At 46.0% G+C, this 17,892-nt stretch overlaps 1 protein-coding gene across 1 annotated transcript; it reads left to right on the top strand.

The window, feature by feature from the left end:
• The first annotated feature begins 353 nt into the window (after positions 1-353).
• On the top strand, positions 354-14,842 carry GLRX3 (glutaredoxin 3). The gene is made up of 11 exons (XM_054276991.1): positions 354-466; positions 2,504-2,612; positions 5,018-5,092; positions 6,982-7,189; positions 7,941-8,113; positions 8,210-8,271; positions 9,557-9,614; positions 10,333-10,385; positions 11,201-11,240; positions 12,799-12,891; positions 14,597-14,842. Exons 1-11 carry the CDS (start codon positions 399-401, stop codon positions 14,645-14,647), a joined length of 990 nt encoding a protein of 329 aa, XP_054132966.1. The 5' UTR covers positions 354-398; the 3' UTR covers positions 14,648-14,842.
• Positions 14,843-17,892: the final 3,050 nt, after the last annotated feature.

Here is a 17,892-nt window from a genome sequence, read left to right as displayed (position 1 = left end):
ATTTTGTTATAACCTAAAACTATATTTAACACAGTACTTAAGGAAATTAACACAGCATCACTTCCTAACACAACACATACAATATTCATTTGAATATCTGCCAAAAGCCAATCATAACATACGCATTTTTCACAATTACCAACTATTTCACAACAGTTTTTAACCCGTTTTTAACAATCGGAACGGCACTGCCGGCACGGGGGACACGTGACACGCGGAGAGCACGTGACACAGGCGGGACACGTGACACGGGAAAGCTACGTGAGGCGGGAAGGACACGTGACACGGGCGGGCCACGTGAGGCAGGCGGAAGCGCGTGCCCAGGGCGGGCGCACGTGACCCGCGGTTGCCGCCACGTGACCGGCGCTGACCCCACGTGTCCCTGGCTGGGCCCGGCCATGGCGGGCGCGGTGGCGGCCGCGGGCTCCGTGGAGCAGTTCCAGAAGCTGCTGCAGCGCCCGGACCGGTGAGGGGACACCGCGGGAGAGGGGGGGATGGGCCCGTGCCTGTGTCTGTGTCCCTTACCGGGGCTGCCGTCCCGCCGTGCCGTCCCTCGGTCTCCTCCATGGGGCCATCTCCGCCTGCCGGCCCTCGGTGCCGTCCGTTGGGGCCGTGCCGGTGTCACCTCTGTGGGTGCCGGCCCGGGTTCCCCATCCTGGTGTTCCCTCTTTGTGTCCCATCCCCGTGTCCCCTCCCTCGGTGCCATCCCGGTGTCCCCTCCCTCGGTCCCATCCCTTTGTCCCGTCCCTCGGTGCCATCCCGGTGTCCCCTCCCGGTCCCCGCGGGGCACAGCTCGGGAGGGGCCGGTGCTGCCGCAGAGCCCGGTAAAACCTGCGAGGAGAAGATAGAAACCCCAAAATGGGGACGAACCGAGCCCCAAACCGCGCAAAGGCCGGGCTTTGGCTCGGTTTAGGCCGGGCTTAGGCCGGGCTTTGGCCAGGCTTAGGCTCGGCTCTCGGAGGTGCCACCCTACAGCAGCTCCTGCCGCAGGGAATTTGGGGCCAAATCGGGCGAATCGGCTGGAAAATCCCATAAACCAGAGCTGCCCTGAGAGCTGGGATTGTCCTCCAGGCGCGGGAGTGTCACCAAAACCAGCGGTGAAATTTCAGTGGGAACAGCAGTGACATTGCAGTGGGAACAGCAGTGACATTTCAATGGGATCAGCAGTGACATTGCAGTGGGAACAGCAGTGCCATTTCAATGGGAACACCATTGTTTGGATGTTCATTGACACAGAAGTGGCCCTGAATTATTCTTCTCCTGCCCAGGGTCTCATTAATCTGGTTTTGTGCTCTGTGATTAATGACAGGGCTCTGCTTTCCCGACAACCCCAGGCTGGTCTGGGACCTGCAGGCCCATCCAGGGACTCCTTGCAGTGTCCCAGGCTGCTCCCAGCCCTGTCCTGAGCAATCCCAGCAGGGATCTTGTGCTGCTACAATTTACAATGAATTTCCATTATTTAGGGATAAAAGACATGAAGTGGCTGCTGTGGGATGGGTGACTTGATTTCTCTGTTTTTCTAAGTAAATTCATATCAGTACATTGAATCTTTAATTCCTTATTCCCTCTCTCTGGTGGGTTTGACCTCTGCGAAGATGGAGAATGGAGTTGAGAATTTCAATATCTTGTCACTGCTGTCAGCCCATAGGAGCTGGTACCCAGTGGGATGGGATTTCTGTCACACCTTTAAATGCTGTGTGGAGCCAATCCCAAACATCCCAGCAAACCTGCAATAAGGAGTTGGAGCTAATGCCAGCAGAAAAATAACATTGCAGTGTGACAGGCTTTGTGCTGCATGGCCTCAGAATGTTCCTGGGAAAGGAAAACTCCTGGTGTGCTTTAAAGGGTTTTTAATCTCAGGTGATGCCTCAGGTTTAGCTTTTCCATTTTCCCATTCTGTGCTGCTTTAGTGTGTGGGGCTGGGCTCACATCAGGGATGCTGAGCTCTGTGCACAGAGCAGGGACACAAAACAATTCCTGCTCCAGCTGGGCACCAAGGACAAATGACCCAAATCTCAGCCCAGGAGCACAAACCCCGTGGGCTGGAGAGAGAAAAACAAGCAGGGTGGGACTGCCTGGGCTGAAGCTGGAATGGGACAATGAACTGCAAGGTGCAAATGGAGCAGAACTGATCCCAGGGACAGACCCCGTGCCCGGCCGTGCATTTTGGGGCCATTTTGGTTCATCTTGGGTGCAGCCCTGGCTGGGCTCTGGTGCTGCCCAAGGTGGATCCATGGAGGAGATCCTTTGAATCAATCCCTGCTGTATTCTGGAGCTCTGCCCACCCTGTGTTCTAGGGCAGCAGGTGGTGAGGATTTGTGGGTTTTTATGGAGAGCCCATCCCTGGAGTGTCCAAGGAACTCCTGAGGTGGCACTCGGGGCTCTGGGGACAAGGTGGCTGTCGGGCCCCTGGATGGTGATGCTGGAGGCCTCTCCCAGGCCCAGGGGTTCCCTGATCCAGGTGTTTTTGGCAGCTGTCCCCAGGAGTGCTGTTTCTCCCCAGGTCCCTGGTGGTGGTGCACTTCTGGGCGCCATGGGCTCCGCAGTGCGCGCAGATGAACGAGGTGATGGCAGCGCTGGCACGGGAGCACAGCCAGGTCACCTTCGTGCAGGTGAGCAGGGACAGCCCCGGGGGAGGGAATGTTCCAGAACAGGGGCAGGTTCCCCTTGGGGTCCCTCTGGGGCCTCACATTTCTAATGCCCCTCTCACATCTGGTATCCCAGAGGTGCTGCTGTCATCAGGGATGGCACAAACAGGAAATCCTGGAATGCTGTGGGTGGAAAGGACCTCAAAGCCCATCCAGGGTTATCCCAGAGGTGCTACCATGGCAGGAAATCCTGGAATGCTGTGGGTGGAAAGGACCTCAAAGCCCATCCAGGGTTATCCCAGAGGTGCTGCTCCCATCAGGGATGGGCTCAGACTGGGAATCCTGGAATGTCTTGGGTGAGAAAGGACCTCAGAGCCCATCCAGGGTTATCCCAGAGATGCTGCTCCCATCAGGGATGGGCTCAGACTGGGAATCCTGGAATGCTGTGGGTGGAAAGGACCTCAAAGCCCATCCAGTGTTATCCCAAAGTGCTGCTGCACTCAGGGATCCTCAGACTGGGAATCCTGGAATGATTTGGGTGGGAGGGACCCCAAAGCCCACCCAGTGCCAGCCCTGCCATGGCAGGGGCACCTCCCACTGCCCCAGCGTGCCCAGCCTTGGGGATGTTTTCTCAGGATTCCCAGAGGGTTCCTGTGGCCAAAATGACCCTTGAGGAAGGTGAGCTCAGCCCCTGCAGGATTGTCACTCTGCTTTGTGAGACCCTCTGCACATCCCACTGGGATCCAGGGGAAGGAAGAAGCAATTCCCTTCATCCACGTGCTGTTGGTTTTAAACCAAATTTCTCTGGTTAATGAGGCACCTGTGGCACGATGAGGGCAGGGAGCAGCCGGCTGTGTGTGAGTATTGTAATGGGATTTTTACAGCCTTTAGGATGTGTGTGTGGGTTTCTTTAATGATTCCTCTCAGTTGGTATTTGTAAAACAGGTCAGAATTATTTTAATGGTGCTTTATGACTTAGAGCTTCAAAAGACTAATTTTCAACATATTGCAAATTCAAGCTGCTTACATTTATCTAGAGTTTAGTAGCTTTTGCTCAGCCCAACAAAGTCTGGAATCTCTCAGTTGCCTTTTTGTTATTCCTATATCATTTATTTGTGACCTTTATTATTCAGCTGTAATTTATATTTTAATAACGAGGTTCCAAAGTCATCCAGGGCTGTGAAACCAAGGTGGTGGCACATCCTTTCCCAACTCCCTCCTCCCAGCAATTTTAATATTACTGGTGTTCTTGCTCAGAGAAAATGAGCTGATGGAAATTCTTGGGTGAATTTTACTGATACATTTTGGAGGGAGGAGCTCCTCCAGAGGAATAGATTTGATTTTGGCAGTTCTTGGTGGGATTTTTGTGTTCCAGGATATCCAGCCTGCCTTTGAATTGGCAAGCACCTGTTACCTCCTTGGATGTTTGGTTGAAATGAATGTGTTCATATCCCAAAGCACTCATAAACAACATTTTGGGAAGCTGTGCCAATGAGAGCAAGTTCCTGAAATATGAAATGAAATCTGTTCAGTGTTATGTGGAACATAAATATCCAAGCAGGAAATTTTGCTGGGAAGAAAATGATTATTAGTGGTGGAAGTCATCATTTGCCCCTGGAAAAAGAATCAATAGTTGGAATTACGTATTCTCTTTCAATTATGTATAAGCTTTCAGTTCAGTTTCAGTTGGGTGTAAGCTTTCATTTTCTAGCTGCAGGTTTGCAGTTGATTCTGTTGGAGTGGTGATGGGCAGGAGAAGGCTGGGGCTCACTTGTGATGCTCCTGCTTTGCCTCTCTAATTAGTGGGTTCATTAGGAGCCTATGTAGCTGGAGCTGCTCGAAATCTGAGGCAGTGAAGATAAATGTTCATAACAAACCCCTCTGTGATGAAAGTGGGAGCAGCAATCCCAGGCTGGGCACTCAGCAGCCTTGCAGGAGTTAAAAATCAAGTTAAAAATCAAGTTAAAAATCCCCCTCAGCTGAAGGAGCAGCTCCTTTCCCCTCCTGATTTGCAGGGGCTGCAGTGTCAGGGGCGGTGCAGAGCCCCCCAAAGGGGCACAAGGGCACCTCTGTGCTGGGGACATCACTGGGCAGTGATTTATGGCTTCCAATATAGCAGGAGCTGCACAGCACTGAGAATTTACTGGGTCAGGAGTGCACCAAAAATTTTATTCGCAGCCTCCGGGCGTCTTTTGAAATGGGCAACAAAATAAAAACCTCTGAGGCTGTTGTGACACCGTGGAGTTCAGCGGGGCCGTGCAGCCCAGAGAGTCTCATTTAAATGCAAATGGCTCCCAGACTTCAGCAGCAGATCCTGCTTAAATGGATCAAATGCCAGGGAGAACAGTCCAGGATTGACGCTCGCAGTGAAACTTGAAAGAAGATTATGAAAATAATCCAGGGTTTTTTTTTTTTTGTTTGGTTTTTAGCTGGAAGCTGAGGCTGTGCCTGAAGTGTCTGAAAAATATGGAATTAGTTCTGTTCCAACGTTCTTGTTCTTTAAGGTAAGAGGAAATGGATTTAAGAGGAAATGAATTTAAGAAAAGTGGATTTAAGAGAAAATAGAATCCATGTGGACTCTTAATACTTGTGTAATACTCTACCAGAACCTGAGGAGCTTTCTCAGTGAGGAAACACCTCTGTAACTGATTGAGTTCTATCCAGTGGAACCTAAAAATGGAAATGCACATGGTTTTTGCACTTTATGTGGAATTGTTCAGGGCTTCCTTAAGTGCTTTGGGATTCATACATAGCTTTTATTTCACTTGTTGTACTTGGGTCAAAAAATTTACAGCAGCATTTCTTTGTATTGAGGTTGGGGAAAAGACCCAAGTAAATAAATGTAATAACAAGTAAATATGGTAATAACAGAAATAAGAGTTCTGTTTGGGTGCTGTTTGCCTGTGATGGTAAAATGGATAATATTTTATGAAATAAGTATTTCTAGAGGCAAACTTGGTGCTGTTACTGATGCCTTGCAGTGGCTGCCCAGAACAGAGGCTAGACAAGGTTGAGAGGATAAAGTGGGTGTTTGTTAAAGGCCTTCAGTAAGTGCACCTTGGGCACTCAGAGCCTCAGAGGCTACACCAGGATGGCCCATGGTCACGGGTTTGTCAGGCAGATATGGGTTTGGTCTATTTGCATATCAGGGGTTAATGCTCCAGTTCAGCTTCAGGTGATGAAGTGATTTACCCCCAGTTTGCTCCTCCCAATTCACTCCTGTTTATACTTTTCAGGGCCTGAGGCTGTAGGGTGTCCTTGAGTTTGAGGCCTGGGGGAATTGTTTAGTTTGATCAAAATGTGAGGACAGTTAAGTACACTTTGTATGGAGTTCAGAATTAGGCACTAATGCAGCACAGGGCCTGAAAACCTGAAAAGCTAAAATCCCTCAGGCATCATTTCCACCAGAAAGGCACGAGCCTGGCAGCACAGCCCCTGCCTGGAAGGCAGGCTTGGCTGGCTGTGAGTGCTGTGCTTGAGCCCAGCCTGACTGAAGGCTCTGAGTGCTGTGTGACCGTGTTCGCAGGGGTCTTATGTTGAGGGAAGAGACGAGGATCTGACTCCATGTTTCACAAGGCTGATTTATTATTTTATTATATATATTACATTAAAACTATACTAAAAAGAATAGAAGGAAAAGTTTCATCTCAGAAGGCTGGCTAAGCTAAGAATAGAAAAAGCAAGAATGCTAACAAAGGCAGCTGCCTCAGGCTCTGTGTCCGAGCCAGCTGACTGTGATTGGCCGTTAATTAGAAACAACCCCATGAGACCAATCCCAGCTGCACCTGTTGCATTCCACAGCAGCAGATAACCATTGTTTGCATTTTGTTCCTGAGGCCTCCCAGCTTCTCAGCAGGAAAAAATCTTAAGGAAAGGATTTTCATAAAAAGATATCTGTGACAGTGCTGTGCTTTAGCCCAGGCTGGACTTAAAGCTGTGTTTAGCCCACCCTGCCCTGTGTGCTGTGTTTCTCCCCCTGCCCTGCAGGCAGTGTGTGCTGTGTTCATGCCTGTTCTGCAGGCTGTGTGTGCTGTGTTCATCCCCCTGCCCTGTGTTCTGTATTTCTCCCTGCCCTGCAGTCTCTGTGCTGTGTTTACCCCTGCCCTGCAGTCTGTGTGTTGTTCTGTGCCCTGCAGGCTGTGTTTATCCCCCTGCCCTGTGTGCTGTGTTTCTCCCTGCCCTGCAGTCTATGTGTGCTGTGTTTATCCTCCTGCCCTGTGTGCTGTGTTTCTCCCTGCTCTGAAGGCAGTCTGTGCTGTGTTTCTCCCTGCTCCGAAGGCAGTCTCTGTGTGTGCTGTTCCCTGCCCTGCAGTCTGTGTGTGCAGTTCCCTGCCCTGTGTGCTGTGTTTCTCCCTGCTCAAGGCAGTCTCTCCGTGTGTGCTGTTTCCTGCAGAACTCACAGAACGTGGACCGCCTGGACGGCGCGCACGCCCCGGAGCTGACGCAGAAGGTGCAGCGGCACGCGGCGGGCACGGCGGGCACGGCCGGCCCCGGGGGCGCCGCCCCTGCCCAGGAGCAGCTGCACGCCCGCCTCAGGGGGCTCATCAACGCCGCCCCCTGCATGCTCTTCATGAAGGGCTCTCCCAAGGAGCCCCGCTGCGGTGAGACAGCCTGCCTGCCTGCTGGCCCTGCCTGGCACCGGGGGCTGGGCTGTGCCCCGCTGTGCCAGGCTGGGCAAAGCACGGCTGGGAGCCAGGGTGGGCACGGCTGGGAGCCAGGCTGAGCCCAGCTGTGAGCCCAGCTGTGAGACAGAGTGGGCACAGCTGTGAGCACAGCCATGAGCTAGGGTGGGCACAGCTGTGAGCCCAGCTGTGAGCCCAGCTGTGAGCCCAGCTGTGAGCCCAGCTGTGTCCCAAGCTGAGCCCAGCTGTGAGCCCAGCTGTGAGCCCAGCTGTGAGCCCAGCTGTGTCCCAAGCTGAGCCCAGCTGTGAGCCCAGCTGTTTGCCCAGCTGTTTCCCAAGCTGAGCCCAGCTGTGAGCCCAGCTGTGTCCCAAGCTGAGCCCAGCTGTTTGCCCAGCTGTTTCCCAAGCTGAGCCCAGCTGTGAGCCCAGCTGTGTCCCAGGCTGAGCCCAGCTGTTTGCCCAGCTGTGTCCCAGGCTGAGCCCAGCTGTGTCCCAAGCTGAGCCCAGCTGTGAGCCCAGCTGTGTCCCAGGCTGAGCCCAGCTGTTTGCCCAGCTGTGTCCCAGGCTGAGCCCAGCTGTGTCCCAAGCTGAGCCCAGCTGTGAGCCCAGCTGTGTCCCAAGCTGAGCCCAGCTGTTTGCCCAGCTGTGTCCCAGGCTGAGCCCAGCTGTGAGCCCAGCTGTGTCCCAGGCTGAGCCCAGCCTGCTGAGAGCCCGTGGCATCCCCCTGCAGGCTTCAGCAGGCAGATGGTGGAGATCCTGCAGAAGCACGGCGTGGCCTTCAGCAGCTTTGACATCTTCTGTGACGAGGAGGTGCGCCAGGGGCTGAAAGCCTTCTCCAACTGGCCCACCTACCCCCAGCTCTACGTCAGGGGGGAGCTCATCGGGGGCCTGGACATCGTCAAGGTGACACAGCTCAGTCTCCCTCCTCTTTGGCCTGCCAGAAATGGCCTTGCCTGGCTTTTTCCACCCCAGTTTTGCTTTTTCTCCCAATTTCCCCAGGAGCTCGAGGCATCAGGAGAGCTGGACACAATCTGCCCAAAGGGCCAGAAGCTGGAGGACAGGTGGGGGAATTAGAACAAATTTTGGCTTTTTTTCTATGCTCATAAGGGGAAACCCTCTGTGAATTCCTGCTTTATCAGAAATGCCTCAAGAATTTATTTACTTACAGAATTCTTGCAGTTTTTCAATGTCTTTTGGGGTTTGTATATTTAAGTCCAAGAATTTTTACTTATATTTGTGGTGTAATTTCTGCTTATAGCAAGAATCTATTCATATATTTATATATATATCTATATGTATATCTATTGATGCATTTATATATCTATATCTGTTTATATATCTATATGTATCTATATATTTATAAATATGCCTTTCTATATTTCTACATCTATATTTCTATATTTCCATATTTCTATTTATACATCTACATATATCTACTTGTATATTTATATATCTATACACATCTACTTATATATTTATATATCTGTATCTGTAAGTGGATATATAGATAAAGATTCATTCTTGTCTCTCTTTAGCAATTTATTCTTTAAAAATAACTGGGGAAATCATCTTTTTAAGTCTTTTCCAGCTTTATTTGCCACAGATTTCCCAACTCTGGTGTCACTGGAGGGAATCCCTGCCTGGTTCTTCTCCTTGCTCAGTGCAGTGCAGAAATAATTTAATAAATCCCATGTAAAAGTGGAGATAAATAATAATCCCACTGTTCTAATTCTAGGGATTTATTCATTCCTTCCAAATTTGTCCCAAGCCTTGGGTACTTTACGTTGAGATTGTTTCACTGAGGCCTCAAACCCCAATTAATGCTTTTAGCAGAGATTAAATTGGAGATTAAGATGAGGTGGGCTCATCTTTAAAAACTTACTTTTGGTGGCCTTTAAAGACTTATTTTTTAAAGCCTTGTAGCCGCTTCCTGTGCTTTTTAAGGAGTTTGTTAAGAAATTAAACATTTTTTGGTCAGTTCTTGGCGAAGTTTGCACATTGCACAGGCAGTAACCCCACTTACACAGAATTGTTTTGTTTGGCACAAACTTTTGAGGGGAAGAAGGGAATGGGAAACATCCTGTGCTTCCCAAAGGGTTTTCAAGTTCCCTTAAAGTTTTATTTTTAGGTTAAAGTTGCCCATGAGGTGTGTTTTCAGGAGCAGCAGCACCTTTGGGGAGGGTTTAGTGCCATTTTCCCCAGCCTGCTCCATGTGAGATGGATCCCTGCTGGCAGTGCATTCCCATCCCAGGGTGGAGTTCTTGGAGATTTATCAGTTTGAGTTTTCATTCCCAATTCTGCGTTTTCTTTGGGGTGATAACCAAGGGATTTTATGTCTTTTTCCAGGCTTAAATCCTTGATAAACAAAGCTCCTGTGATGCTCTTCATGAAGGGAAACAAACAGGTAACGTGGAATGTTAAAATAAAAAGAAATATTTTTATTTATTTATTATTTTATTTATTTATTTCTTATTTTATTTTATATTTATTTTCAGAAAATAAAAACTGAATTTTTACCTTGTTCTTCCTTAATTCAAATCAATGCTGCTGCAAAAGTTATTTACCTTTTTATTTGGTGCTTCTGTAAACCACAGAACAACCCCTAGTTTTTATTATTACTGAATATTATTTAACTATTAGATATTTCTATTAATATCAATATAAATATTATTAGAAATATCTAATGCTTAGGAAATGTAATAGATATATCTGATATCTTACATATCTTATATAATAGATATTTATAATGCCTATTAAAATATAAAAATTGTTGTCTGTTTATTGTCTTCATGTGAAAAGTTTGCAGTGGATATGAATTATTAATTCATTACAATTCTAATTTTAATGAATTTAATTGCAGTTAAATTAATTATAATTAAATTAATTCTAATGATAATAAATATAACAAGTTGCTGTTCTTGTTTATTATGGTGAATCGAGGGCATGGATGCCTCAAAATGCAGCAGATTTATTCCATAAATCCATAAAAATCAGGAGATAAATGATGGAAAAGGGATTAGGGACTGGCTCATCCAGCAAAAAATTGGGAATTGCTGCAGTGCAGCTGGAATTCCATGGATTTAAAAAGCAGAGACATTTAATATCTGTGTTTTATATTTTAGATGGCAAAATGTGGCTTCAGCAAGCAAATCCTAGAAATCATGAATAGCACGGGGTAGGTAATGGGGTTTGAGTTTGGGGGGCAGGTTTGGGGCAAAAACTGCATTTTATGGAAAATATAGCAGAAAATACGAGTGGAATTATTCCCCAAATAGAAGTATTTTATTTTCAAGAGCATTTAAAGCAGCTGAAGGGTTTTCTGAGAATTTTAATGGGGCTTTTTGAGATAATTGAGGAATTTTTTGAGAGTTTTGAGGGTTTTTTGAAGATTTTGAGTATTTTTTCAGGATTTTGAGGTTTCTCTGAGAGAATTTTGAGGACTTTTGGTGAGAATTTTGAGGGGGTTTGAAAGTTTTTGGGGTTTTTTTAAAGATCTTGAGGTTTTGAGACTTTTGAGGGGGCTTTTTGCGAATTGAGGGGTTTTTTTGATAATTCTGAGGTTTTTTTGAGAACGTCGAGGATTTTTCTAACATTCTATGGGTTTTTAAAAAATCCTGAGGTTTTAGAACTTTAAGGATTTTTTTTTTAATTCTGAGGGCTTTTTGAGAACATGGAGGAACATTTGATAATTTTGAGGGCTTTTTGAGAACATTGAGGAGCTTTTGATAATTTTGAGGATTTTTTGGAGAACTTTGAGGGGTTTTTCCAGCATTATATGGATTTTTTAAAAAAACCTTGAGATTTTAGCTATTTTGGGGGGTAATTTTTGCCATTTTTGTGAGAATTTTGAGTTTCTTTACAAATTTTGCAGGGCTGTGTTGCTTTTTGAGCATTTCTTCCCAGCTGCAGTGTGAATAACGTGAATATCCCATTTTTTCCATGAATATCCCATTTTTCTGATGAATATCCCATTTTTTCCCCTCTCTCCAGCGTGGATTACGAGACCTTTGACATCCTGGAGGACGAGGAGGTAACAGCAGCTGCCCTTCCCTGGGGATCCCTTCCCTGCTGCCTTTTCCAGGGCCAGCATCCCCAATAATTCCTGTTTGATTTGGCCAGCATTCCCCAATAATTCCTGTTTGATTTGGCCAGAATTCCCAATAATTCCTGTTTGATTTGGCCAGCATCCCCAATAATTCCTGTTTGATTTGGCCAGCATTCCCAATAATTCCTGTTTGATTTGACCAGAATTCCCAATAATTCCTGTTTGATTTGGCCAGCATCCCCAATAATTCCTGTTTGATTTGGCCAGCATTCCCAATAATTCCTGTTTGATTTGGCCAGAATTCCCAATAATTCCTGTTTGATTTGACCAGAATTCCCAATAATTCCTGTTTGATTTGGCCAGCATTCCCAATAATTCCTGTTTGATTTGGCCAGCATCCCCAATAATTCCTGTTTGATTTGGCCAGAATTCCCCAATAATTCCTGTTTGATTTGGCCAGCATTCCCAATAATTCCTGTTTCATTTCCCAGATTTGATTTGGCCAGAATTCCCAATAATTCCTGATTGGTTCCCCAGATTTGATTTGGCCAGAATGAATTCCTGTTTGATTTGCCAGATTTGATTTGGCCAGCATTCCCAATAATTCCTGCTTGATTCCCAGATTTGATTTGGCCAGAATTCCCAATAACTCTTGTTTGATTCCCCAGATTTGGTTTGGCCAGAATTCCCCAATAATTCCTGTTTGATTTCCCAGCTTTGATTTGGCCAGCATTCCCAATAATTCCTGTTTGATTTCCCAGATTTGATTTGGCCAGAATTAATTTGTATTCGATTTCCCAGCTTTGATTTGGCCAGCATTAATTCCTGTTTGATTTCCCAGATTTGGTTTGGCCAGCATTAATTCCTGTTTGATTTCCCAGATTTGGTTTGGCCAGCATTAATTCCTGTTTGATTTCCCAGCTTTGATTTGGCCAGCATTAATTCCTGTTTGATTTCCCAGCTTTGATTTGGCCAGCATTAATTCCTGTTTGATTTCCCAGATTTGGTTTGGCCAGCATTAATTCCTGTTTGATTTCCCAGCTTTGATTTGGCCAGAATTAATTCCTGTTTGATTTCCCAGATTTGGTTTGGCCAGAATTAATTCCTGTTTGATTTCCCAGATTTGGTTTGGCCAGCATTAATTCCTGTTTGATTTCCCAGATTTGGTTTGGCCAGCATTAATTCCTGTTTGATTTCCCAGATTTGGTTTGGCCAGCATTAATTCCTGTTTGATTTCCCAGATTTGGTTTGGCCAGCATTAATTCCTGTTTGATTTCCCAGATTTGGTTTGGCCAGCATTAATTCCTGTTTGATTTCCCAGATTTGGTTTGGCCAGCATTAATTCCTGTTTGATTTCCCAGCTTTGATTTGGCCAGAATTAATTCCTGTTTGATTTCCCAGATTTGGTTTGGCCAGCATTAATTCCTGTTTGATTTCCCAGATTTGGTTTGGCCAGCATTAATTCCTGTTTGGTTCCCAGGTTTGATTTGGCCAGCACTAATTAATGAATCAGTTAATGAATTCATTCCTGCTTGGTTGCCAGGTGCGCCAGGGGCTGAAATCCTTCTCCAACTGGCCCACGTACCCCCAGCTCTACGTCAAGGGGGAGCTGGTGGGGGGCCTGGACATTGTCAAGGTAGGAGCTGCTTTTATGTGCAATAAAAACTCCATTTATTGCATTTAAAATTTCCATTTATTGGAATTTTCCTGCCTGTCCCCCACTGAATCCCTGCAGCCACCCCAGGATGCTTTTCCAGGGAAAGGAGCTTTAATTCTCCAATGAATGACTGGAAAAAGCTCATTTTCGCCTCTTTTTTTGCATTTTTCTCATCCTTAATTTTGCTCCTGGTGTTGGTTTTTTCCCAGGAAACATTCCTGGGGAAAAGGGAATTTTCTGGGAGTTGTTGGAGCAGCCCCAGAGTTCCCAAATCCTCCTGAGCCCATTCCTGGATGCTTCAGAGCCAATTCCTCAGACTCTGGGACTCCTGGGGATGCCCAATCAATAAATCCCATTTAATTCTAAAAATCCTGGGACTACTGAAATTACAGAGATTTGTTTGATTTATTTAAGAAGTGTGAGGATTGCCTCAATTACACAGATTAATATTATTTACAAAGATTAATTTTACTTCAATTACATAGATTAATTTTATTTATATAGATTAATGTTACTTAAAGTATATGGATTAATTTTATTTACAAAGATTAATTTTACTTCAATTGTATAGCTTTATTTTATTTTTACAAATTAACTTCAATTATGTAGATTAATTTTACTTAGAGTATATACATTTTTATTTATTTAACCAATGTAGAGATTCCTTCAATTCTTATATAAATTTATTATTGACATTATTATATAAAATTATTATATAAATAATAATTTTATTTATAGATACTATTTTTACCTAAATTCTGTAGATTAATTTTATTTATGTAGATTAGCTGTACTTAAATTATATGGATTAATTCTATTTATATTGATTAATTTTACGTACGGTATATCATTAATTCTGTTTATTTAACAAGTGTAGGGATTGCTTTGATTATATAGATTAATTTTGCTTATATTATATAGATTAACTTAATTTAGAGTTTAATTTTATTTGTTTATTTAGCAAGTGTAGGGATTAAATCAATAAAATTAATAATGGAGAACTTAGGAAGTGTGGAGGCTTTTTCAGTGCTCAGGAAGAGGAGTCTTGGGCATTGTGGGATGCTATAAAATCCTTTTTTTTTGGTATTTCAATGTAATTTCTCTCTATGCATCCTTGGGCTGTTTGAATTCATGACTTGTGTGGTGGGTGAGCGCTGTCAGTGCTTTAAATCCCATTTTTTAATGCAGCACAGCATGGAATATTGAAGCAGAGCTGTTGATTCCCAGGTGTGCTACAAGAAGAGCATTCCCCGTTGTTTCCCACCTGTGTCCTGTGCTCCTGAGGCAGCTGCCAGCCCTGCAATGGGAATTTCAGTCCCCAGCATGAGCAGGGCAGGCTCAGAGTCCTGAGGAGTTTCAGTTTCTTGTTGGGGTTTATGGGTGGGAAAACAAAACCCATCCGTGGGGGCTGAATTCCTCCTTTGGGGTGTTGGAGAGTTCTGTGCCTGCAATGTCTGCAATTCCCCCTGGCAGGAGATCAGGGACACCAGGCAGAGCTTTCAAGGTGTGATTGTCCACTTATTTGGCTTTTTCACTGAATTTAGTGAAGAAAGGATTTATAAATCCTGTGTAAATCTCCGAGTGTTGCCCAGGAGGGAGCTCTCTGAGGCATGCCCTGCTGCCAGGGAATATTTCCTGCTGGAATCCCCTTGGATCATCCCAACAAACCCTTTGTGTCTCTCAGGAGCTGAAGGAAAGTGGCGAGCTGCTGCCTGTGCTGAAGGGGGAGAATTGATGGGGAGGACATCAGCGGGAAGAGAAATCCCTGGAGCAGCCTGGAACACTTAGAGATTCTCCTGGAGCCATAGACAACTGCACCCTGAGGAGCATCAGGAGGGGAAGCAGACAGGAAATAAACACAAATATTCTCTCTGTGAAAATGGTTTCACTAGGGACACAAAAAGGTCAATTAAAATTCAGTGCTCCAGGATTTGTGGTGTTGGGGTTTCTTTATTTGCACCCCTGTCCATCCCAGAATTATTTAAGGTGAAATTGGAACTCGCTTTTTTTTGGGCTCAGCTCTCATTAGGGGAATATTAATGGAGCACCATCTTTTCCTGCCCCTATTAATTGTTTCCATGTCTAATGAACAAGAAAAACACTTTGGGAGCCTTGAGCCAGCACAGCTTTAGGGAGTTATTAATGAGCTGCAGCTCTGTCCTCTGCAAGCTCGTTAAGTGGGCACACTAATTGCTAATTTGGGGTGCTCAGTCATGAATGTGGGGTTTTTGGGAAGGTTTCAGTGGTTTTGGAAGTGCTGGTGAATCCTCAGGTCTCAGGTTTCTGTGGTTGAGATGACCCCAAGGTATTAGAAAGTTATTTCTCCCAGCCCCACGGCCGAAGAAGAAGCTGAGATTCCTCAGTTCTGCTTTTCAGGGTTGTTTAATTTCTCTTATCTATTTCATTATTTTTCTGACCTGCTGAGATCTGTCCAGCAGGTTGGTTTGAGGCACAGTCCCTGCCCATGGGGTGGTGTTGGCTTTTTATACTGAGAACTACGTGTGCTTTATTTACAATAATTTCCCAATACCCATCACCTATGTTAGCCAGTCTGTCTCTACTCTAAACCAATCCAGAAGTGTCACCATCCCAGCAGAAGATGGAGGACAAGAAGAAGAAGAAGGAGGACAGGACATGCCCAGATGTCTCCATCTTGCCTCCTGAACCCCCATTCTAAATCCCCAAAATTCTACATTTTCACCCTGTGACAAATTCACTGTCATTCCACTCAAACCCCTGTGGCCTGTACCTCCTCACACAAAGCTGGGAATTGTTTCCATGGGCTCAAATCCAAGGCACAGGTGTCTGTGACTCTGTGCCAAGGTCTGTGAGCCCCTGGCAGGGTCTGGAGCCACCCAGAGCGATGTCCTGGGTGCCACACTCAGGGATCCTGCAGGGACACGAGAGCTTTCCTGGGCTGCTCCAGGGCTCCTGCACTGCTGCATCAGGGCATTTCATTTGGGATCAGCCCTTTCGGCACCCGAGCCTGGTAAATTCCAAATCCCCAAACCCTGGCAGAAATCTCTCCTTGCTGGAGGAGCAGGACTGGCATTGCCAGGTGTGCCTGGAAAAGCTGCAGGTGAGGGGCAGCCTTGGCACAGCTTGGGAATGTGTCTTGGCAATGGGAACCAGCTCCTGTGGTTCAGGAAATGTTTCCCAGTTCCTGAGCTCAAACTCCATTTGAAAACCTCAAGCTTGGGAGGCTTGGGGAGCAGCTTTGGGGCTTTTTCCCTAAATCCTAAATATGATCCAAGTCTCAGAACTAAACCTAATCCGGTGTTAAGCTCATCCCAGCCTGGAGAAGGTTGGCTGCAGGGAAGCAGGTCCTTCCACGTGTTAGAGGATTCCTAGGGATGGATATTTAATTTCCTAGGATTAGTTTTAATAATTGCTATCAAATATGTGTTATAACTTTAAACCCGATTTTAATTGCTTTAAAAAAATCCTTGTCATGAAAACAAGCCTTAATTAATCCTCTTAAGTGAATTGCAAATGCATTCAGGTAGTTGTCAGTAGGAAGAAAATAATTTATTACAGCAAAACGTAGCACCCCTGTGGTGAAATAAGGAGTTAGAAGCTTTAATTAAATACTAAATACCAAATGCTATTTAGTTTTCCTTGAGAATTCAGTGTAGTGGAATTTATTTGGGGTTTATGGAGTCCTGTTAATGGATTTATAGACATGCAGCAGAGCAGCAGCGAATAGCAGTTGATTCCTGACAATTTGTATTTTTATTTATTCCAGTACGGGATATTGGGAAGGAGTTGTTCCCTGGCACAGGGTGCCCAGGGAAGCTGTGGGTGCCTTGTCTGTATTTCCCTCCTCATTTTGCAATATTTCCCTTGTTTGTCCCAACATTTCAGCTGGATTATTTTTTCCCTGCAATTTAATGTTGGGATATTAGGAAAAAAACCCCAAATATTCCTAAGGAAGAGGGGAACAGCCAGTGATTAAACCCTCTGTGCTACTAAATAGATGAAATAACTTTTTCTGGCAGATAATTGTCACCTCTGTCACCTCCTCAGTGCTGGGATAAGAAATTCCTTCCAACTTCCATGAAATATTCCAGGTTTGAGAGGGAAGTATCAATACCTGGGATTTAAATTAAAAATTAACCTTGCTGCATGTGAACGTTGATTGAGGGCTTCTGCCTGGCCGAGGAGAAATTGGGGTTAGTTAAGGATTTTAATTAGGGAGTATTTAATGGGTAGATTGGGGTTAGTTCATGATTTTAATGAGGGGGTATTTAATGGGGAAATTTGGGTTAGGTAATTATTTTAATGAGGGATATTTCATGGGGAAAACCAATCGCGGGGATTTTCCTGGCGGCGGCAGCACCGGGCACGGCCACGGGGCGGTGCTGGCACCGCGGAGCGGGACCGAGGGATGGAGGGATAACGGGATAACGGGACCGAGGGATGGAGGGATAACGGGACAGGGGGATAATGGGATAACGGGACAGAGGGATAATGGGACCGAGGGATGGAGGGATAACGGGATAACGGGACCGAGGGATGGAGGGATAACGGGACAGGGGGATAATGGGACCGAGGGATGGAGGGATAACGGGACAGGGGGATAATGGGATAACGGGATAACGGGACCGAGGGATGGAGGGATAACGGGATAACGGGACCGAGGGATGGAGGGATAACGGGACAGGGGGATAATGGGATAACGGGATAACGGGACAGAGGGATAATGGGATAACGGGATAACGGGACCGAGGGATGGAGGGATAACGGGACAGAGGGATAATGGGACCGAGGGATGGAGGGATAACGGGACAGGGGGATAATGGGATAACGGGATAACGGGACCGAGGGATGGAGGGATAACGGGATAACGGGACCGAGGGATGGAGGGATAACGGGACAGAGGGATAATGGGACCGAGGGATGGAGGGATAACGGGATAATGGGACCGAGGGATGGAGGGATGACGGGACAGGGGGATAATGGGATAACAGGATAACGGGA

The sequence above is a fragment of the Melozone crissalis genome, unplaced genomic scaffold (assembly GCF_028551555.1).
Source record: "Melozone crissalis strain CALT ecotype California unplaced genomic scaffold, PUWL_Pcris_2 ptg000019l_1, whole genome shotgun sequence".
NCBI classification, from domain to species: Eukaryota; Metazoa; Chordata; class Aves; order Passeriformes; family Passerellidae; genus Melozone; species Melozone crissalis.
Note: the sequence above shows the minus strand (reverse complement) of the source record. Positions and strands in the feature narration are given on the sequence as shown.

Excerpts from the sequence above, each read along its gene's own strand:
- GLRX3 (XM_054276991.1), top strand. The coding sequence starts at position 399 with ATGGCGGGCGCGGTGGCGGCCGCGGGCTCCGTGGAGCAGTTCCAGAAG. Across the intron at positions 467-2,503 it reads CTGCTGCAGCGCCCGGACCG|GTCCCTGGTGGTGGTGCACT; the intron begins GTGAGGGGACAC and ends GTTTCTCCCCAG. Across the intron at positions 12,892-14,596 it reads GGGGCCTGGACATTGTCAAG|GAGCTGAAGGAAAGTGGCGA; the intron begins GTAGGAGCTGCT and ends TGTGTCTCTCAG.